General features: G+C 45.3%; 1 protein-coding gene across 1 annotated transcript; it reads left to right on the top strand.

Annotated features, from left to right (window-relative positions):
- The first annotated feature begins 4,757 nt into the window (after positions 1-4,757).
- On the top strand, positions 4,758-7,024 carry LOC310787247 (frizzled-2-like). Its single transcript, XM_083648618.1, has one exon. The coding sequence runs from the start codon at positions 4,885-4,887 to the stop codon at positions 6,523-6,525; it is 1,641 nt and encodes a 546-aa protein (XP_083504744.1). The 5' UTR covers positions 4,758-4,884; the 3' UTR covers positions 6,526-7,024.
- The last annotated feature ends 365 nt before the right edge of the window (positions 7,025-7,389 follow it).

Genomic DNA, 7,389 nt, shown 5'->3' with positions numbered 1-7,389 from the left:
TAAATAACCTCCCATCAATTAGGATTATTCCAGCCCAGGCTGGAGAGAAAGGGATGAGATAACAAGCTGAATACATGATTTTCAATCATCAAAAAGAAAGCAATAGATATTTAAAAGTTACAACAATATGACAATTCATCATTACCAACATCAATATCATAGTTCATAATCAATGGTTTGTATCAAAATATATTAATAGTTCCAATATCTTAACCACCCATCACACGGAGAAGGGGGGAGACCATGAGTGCATGGTCTTCTCCAAACCTTCCAATAGTCTATATTTTGATACAAACCATTAATTATGAACTTTGATACTGATGTTGGTCACGATGAATTGTCATTATTGTTGTAACTTTCAAATATCTATTTCTCTGTTTTTCGTTATTGGAAATCAGCTTGTTATGTGCTCTCTTTCTCTCAGCCTGGGCTGGGAGATTTAAGAGAAGACAAGTAATTGTTTTGTATGACTGATGAAGACGCACTTGGCGTCGAAACGTTAACTTAGTCCGACAATAAAAGTATAGTATACACTTGATCTGAAGTCTCTTGTCTCTCCTGAAAGATCTTCACAGATGCCTCCTCATAGACTTTCTCAGAGCACAATGATCTTGTAAAGTTGGTTTAAGGCAATCATTTTCTTAATCTTTCATCATACAACCCAAAAAAGCACTCTCTCAACCCTAATGTTATATTACGTTAGTTATTACTATTTCATTTTCACATCAAAATGCTGGGCCTGCTATCGGCCTGGTCGTGCTACAACGTACCTGCTCGTCTGTGGGAAAGAGTGAAAATGTACTCCGATCCCGCTGGTCAAACGCCATTATGACTTCCCTTGAACTGTCACTGATTTTAATGTTCAGCGTGAATCCATTATTGATCTGGAAAGGTACATAAACAACAAACAAACCTGATGTCACGTAGATAACAAAATGTCACGTAACGTTAGCTACTTGGTTTTGGTTGCTTGGGGGGTTTCCCAGCCGACACAACATCGAGCCCAAAAACCCAGAGTTTGCCCACTGTCTGATCGGGCCTTGAGCAAGCTAGCAAGCCGATTTTCAGTCTTGGTAATTAAATCTAGTTAGCACAAGTTAACGTTACTTGCTAGATAATATAACTAACTTTGTTAACTAACGTTAGTTATTTCAGTCAAAGTTAGCCGTCTACCGGTTATCTTACCTCCAAGTGACGAAAAACTGTTGAAGATTACACGATTACGATGTCATTATTGTTCTTGCCAGATTAGGTCGACTCTCCCTGGGGTCTCGAGCCTGTCTGCCTGCGTTTCAACCCCGCGGAACTTCTTGGTTGTCCTCGCGAACGCCTTCAAGGCTAGTACCGAGCGCCTATTGGCGGATGATGATGATGTATAAAGTTGTCCAATTAAACATCAGGTGGGTGGGGTGGGCAGATCAGAGCGCATAGCAACGGTAAAAAAAAAAAAAAAAAAAAAAAAAAATCTAGCAACACATGGACTTCACGATTCACACAATACTTGATTCAACCACCAGATGGAAACAAAGCAATAAAATCATAGTAGATAATTTCCCATGTATGTAAATTCAGTCCATGTCAAAGTAAACTAGGCTAGTGTTATATCAGCTAATGCAAGTGAGGACAGGGCCTTGGGGAAAAAATAAAAAATAAAATAAAATGTGATGATCACCTCCCTGGGCTGGACTTAACCTAGATCAATAGTTCGTTCACCAACCTTTTTATTTACAATCACTTCAGTATGACTATTTTTTTTACTTTCTCATATTGTGTCTTTCTGTAGATGTGCATTTTGCATAATTGACATCTCTCCAATTTTGAAATTGTTTCATACACATCTGTTTTTGTATGCGTAGATATTCTGCATTCATTCTTTATTTGTCTCTGTAAGTGTTATTTTAATTAACCCTAATTTCCCCATACATTTTATTCCACGCATTCTAATTACAGTAACATGTTCTAGGGTTAAAATGGAAATTGTGGTTGCATAATATACAACTCCTCCAGATAGATAGACAGACAGTGATTGATTGATTGATTGATTGATTGATTGATTGATTGATTGATTGATTGATTGATTGATTGGTCGATCGATCGACCGACCAATCAATCAATCAATCAATCAATCGATCGATCAACTAATGAGAGTGCCTAGCTTTGACATGAGTGCTGGGGAAGTAAAGGTGGGAATTAGTTTCAAGCTGGTTTCAAGACCCCCTTCTGTCTGCCTCCTTTCTCTGAAATCCAGCGAGTTCAAGGGGAACTTGAAACAGTCTGGTTGGGCCACGCGACGAGCTGCTGCGTCAAGCTAGACAGAATCAAGTCGGAAAACAAGCGATTGTGGCTTCAAAATAAAAGCACAATTCCGACTCTAGTTCCTACTAACAATCAGTGTTGTGGGTAACTCATTACAAAATTAACATTACATGTAATATATTACTTTTAGCAGTAATTCAATACTATAACTTATTAGTAATAAGTTATTACCAATAGGATTTCAGTAATATTATACCAGTTACTTTGTCAAGTAACACGAGTTACTTTTTTTTTGTATCAAAGCACATTTAAGTAAAGATACAATCATTTCCTAATCAAATTGTATGTTTTTATGCAAATAACCAATATAGATGACAATAACAAAGGAAAAGGATAGCATTGAGAATGTTGGATGGTTTACACTGACTTATGATTTTACACACACCTTACGGTGCAACCTAGAGACATCATCAGTGATGTAAACTGCGGTCAACGGGTGTTTCGGGTCCCTCAACATTATACATCAGTGATACTCAACTTGCGGCCCGGGGGCCAGATGCGGCCCGTGATAGGGTGCAGAGTGGCCCCCCGACCATTTTCTAATTCACAATGAAAGCTAACATGAAATAAAGTTTGACTAAGCTCCAGCTAAATTGTCAAATACCGCCGTCTGCTCACCACCCAGGCACTTATACTGTATGTACTTAACTAACCTAACTACAGTAACTTAACTTAACCTAACTAACTATCCTGTTTGCACAAAATTGTCATACTAAACACCAGCTGACCCCCCAAAAACCTACAATCCACTACAGAAAAAATAATATTGTTTGTTTATTAACTAGCCCATGGCCTCCTATCAATTTATAAAAGTGGCCCCTAGGCAAAGCGAGTATCCCTGTCATACACCCTCGCCCAGCGACCCAGCGAGGGATTATCAGTCCCCGACTTGTGTCTAGGTAGCTTCTGTTCTTCACGGATCACCCCTTTTGATCCACAGCCATCTTGATGCCTTCTCAGCAGCATCACTGATGTTCCTGATGGCTCTCTTGCTGTGCAGTCCCCTGATACCCAGCAGCTTGAGGGCCCTGCAGAGCGACTGGCAAGGCCGGATTAACCATAGGGCAACCGGGGCAGGTGCCCCGGGGCCCTCGGGGTGAAGGGGCCCTCCAATTTTTTTTTTTTTTTGTCGGGCTCATGTTGGGCTCCACAGAACTATGACACAAATCTAAGACCAATCAGGACAAAATAAAATGTGTTTCCAAGAAGATTACGTCTGATGATTTAGTCTCATTGGATGCCTGTGGGCAAGTGGTGACCAGGGGCCGGGAAGTGGGGGTGCTTGTGGTGCTGCGGCACCCTCTGCTGTTTTGTATTGGAAATGTGAAGAGGATATTAATGTGAAGATTAGCCTCTTCCTTTTGCTCTCAGAGTGCATCAGATTCATGCATTTTACTTTAAAATGTACAAAATTTCTTTGTCCAGGGGGGGCACAGCCACCCCTAGAAACCCCCCAGTCAGACTAATATCTTTATCCTGCTGGTGCTACCTCTTTGCAAAGCCTAGAATCGCCTATGAGTGAGTGAGAAACTGAATCTCAGCAACGGAATAATAACATAACAGTATAATACTAATGTTAATTTAAAATGAGATATTCCTCTAAATATGGCGAAAAAACAACCAAACATCCGGACGATGGGTAGGGGGGCCCCTGGGAGCTTCAGTGCCCCGGGGCCCCTGGGGGTGTTAATCTGGCTCTGGCGACTGGTCGGCGAATCCTCTGCAGCCGACCTCGATGGGGTAGCAACGGGTCTGACCGCCTTCCATCCCCTGCTTCGGCATTCGCCTGCGAGCTCCTCGTACTTTGCTCTCTTTCTCTCAAACGCCTCCTCCATCCGCTCTTCCCAGGGCACAGTCAATTCCAGCAGGACCACCTGCCATGTCGGGCCTGAGCGTGGTCACTGCAATGGTTTCTGGGAATTTGAGCTGTCTCCTCAGGACAGCTCAAAGACTTCCCCAGACTTCAAGACGGTTGAAATTATTTTTCGGGATTGTTCCGGGGCAGCGATGTCATTCTGCTACTGCTGTTATTTTTGGTGAAAGTAATGCAAAAGTAGTGTAATAGTAACGAGTTACTATACACAGAGTAATATTGTAAAGTAACTTATTACTTTCAAATGAAAGTAACTAGTAATATGTAGTATATTACATTTTGAAAGTAACTTGCCCAACACTGCTAATAATTGTCTACATATACCTCGTAGCTTTCTCATCACTTTGCATTACAAAAAAAACGTTGAAACATAATGTATGTCCATATCCGTTTTATTTTGAAATTTGTTAGCGGAAATCAGATTTCTTGTTGTGGCAGCGTGGCTTACTTGACCCTGGAGATAGGATCGGATCGGATGGATCGGAGCTGTAGAAAGGGGGAAAAGTCAACCAGCAGCCAGCGAGAGAAGCGGAGGATAAGCATAACAGACAGCGTTCACTTCTTCTTCACTTCTTTTTCTTTAGCGGACTCTTGCACTAGTCGGTCGCAAAACTCCTGATGCTACACTAAATAGATTGACGGCACTCTGATCTGGCTGAAGCTGTAGATCCACAAACTAAACTCTCCCAGGGAAAATGTTTTGTTGTCAGAGTTGGTGTGTTGCACTCCTGCTGCCATTGCTGACATCAGCGCAGTATCAAGGGGACAACGGAATCGCCGTGCCGGAGCATGGCTTTTGCCAGCCCATTTCAATACCACTGTGCACGGACATTGCCTACAACCAAACCATCATGCCCAATCTAGTGGGCCATTACAACCAAGAGGACGCCGGCCTGGAGGTGCACCAGTTTTACCCCCTGGTGAAGGTACAGTGCTCGCCGGAGTTGAAGTTCTTCCTGTGCTCCATGTACGCGCCCGTGTGCACCGTGTTGGAAAAAGCCATCCCCCCGTGCAGGTCGATCTGCGAGCGGGCCAAACAGGGCTGCGAGGCGCTCATGAACAAGTTTGGCTTCCAGTGGCCCGAGCGCCTCCGCTGCGAGAACTTCCCCGTCCTGGGACACGGGCACATCTGCGTGGGCCAAAACGACTCCTCCGCCGCCACGGTCCCGCCCGTGCATGTGCCCGTTCCCGGGACCCCCGGGGTCCGGGTTTACTCCACAGCTGACAGGCCTTTCCGTTGCCCGTCTGTCCTCAAAGTCCCCCCGTATCTGAATTATAAGTTCCTAGGGGAGGCGGACTGTGCAGCGCCCTGCGAGCCCTCACGGAGCGGAGGTTACATGTTTTTCACTGCTGAAGAGATTCACTTTGCCCGCATATGGATTCTCATCTGGTCCGTGCTCTGCTGTGCATCTACCTTATTCACAGTCACCACCTATTTGGTGGACATGCAGCGCTTCAAGTACCCCGAGCGGCCCATCATCTTCCTCTCTGGCTGCTACACCATGGTCTCCATAGCCTACATAGCTGGCTACTTCCTTGGGGACAAGGTGGTGTGCAATGACAGTTTCAATCCCGACGACTACAAGACCATCGTTCAGGGCACCAAAAAGGAGGGCTGCACCATCCTCTTCATGATGCTGTACTTCTTCAGCATGGCCAGCTCCATCTGGTGGGTCATCCTGTCCCTCACCTGGTTCCTGGCGGCGGGCATGAAGTGGGGTCACGAGGCCATCGAGGCCAACTCCCAGTACTTCCACCTGGCGGCCTGGGCGGTGCCGGCCATCAAGACCATCAGCATCCTGGCCATCGGGCAGATCGAGGGCGACGAGCTGAGCGGCGTGTGCTTCGTGGGCCTCAGCAGCCTGGACCCCCTGCGGGGCTTCGTGCTGGCCCCGCTCTTCATCTACCTCTTCATCGGCACCTCCTTCCTGCTGGCCGGCTTCGTGTCGCTGTTCCGCATCCGCACCATCATGAAGCACGACGGCACCAAGACGGAGAAGCTGGAGCGGCTCATGGTGCGGATCGGCGTGTTCAGCGTGCTCTACACCGTGCCGGCCACCATCGTCATCGCCTGCTTCTTCTACGAGCAGGCCTTCCGCCCCCACTGGGAGCGCAGCTGGGTCAGCCACAACTGCAAGAGCCTGGCCATCCCCTGCCCCATGCAGACCGCGCCCCGCATGACCCCGGACTTCACCGTCTACATGATCAAGTACCTGATGACCCTCATAGTGGGCATCACCTCCGGCTTCTGGATCTGGTCTGGCAAGACGCTGCACTCCTGGCACAAGTTCTACACCAGGCTGACAAACAGCAAGCACGGAGAGACCACTGTGTAGAAATTAGGCCAAGCAGCGGGACTTCTTTCATATGTTGTCAGGACTGATGTGTGTATTATCCTCCCCAAGCGATGATAGGTAAGTAGCACAGAGTTTAGCTTAGATTCCTGCAGCGTTTGTATTCCACTCAGTTGTATAATAGCCATACATGCATGCTGCCAAAGTGAGGGTTTGGGTGTTAGGGTTTGACAAAAGGACAAGCTGGATAAACAAGGACCGAACCTGACTGTCTGAACAAATAACAAACATGGCTACTGTGGATGCCATGTGCTGAGATGCTCTCCTCCCCCTCTCTGGCCCTGTTCTGAACGCCACCACAAACTCATGAGGAGCAACAGCAAGGAACAGTGAGGGGAATGAGCCATGCAAAGAATGGCCATTCATTGTCTCTCTGCGTCTGTCAACATGTCACGTGTAATTAAATGAAATTGTAAATAGTATTTTGTAAAAACATGAAATTCTATATTTGTATTTAAAGAAAGTAAATGTTTTTCTTATCTGCCAGTGTGCTTGCTTTACTTTTGCACTGAAAGGATGCCATATAGGTCTAGACTCTCTCCTCTATTGTTTCCAGGTAATAGATGATGGATTTGCTTGAGGACTTCAAAGAATATCTTGATTTCAGTCAGTCGTATCATATCAGGGAACCTTCCCAATGTTCTGTCACACCTCTTCCACAGAAGACATGCAATGTATCTGAACAGTCATGAGTCATGAGTCGCACTCAAGTAATCATGAATCAATACTTGATTTTAAAGTTAGATGCTTTTTGTTTTCACACAAACAAATCAGTATTCAATGTTTTCCTAGCCTTTACCCTTTAATATGTTAACTTTTTTTCCTGAAACTCTGGATAAACACTAT

This window comes from Poromitra crassiceps (genome assembly GCF_964638095.1).
Source record: "Poromitra crassiceps genome assembly, chromosome: 13".
Classification (NCBI taxonomy): domain Eukaryota; kingdom Metazoa; phylum Chordata; class Actinopteri; order Beryciformes; family Melamphaidae; genus Poromitra; species Poromitra crassiceps.
This window is presented reverse-complemented; position numbering and strand designations above follow the sequence as displayed.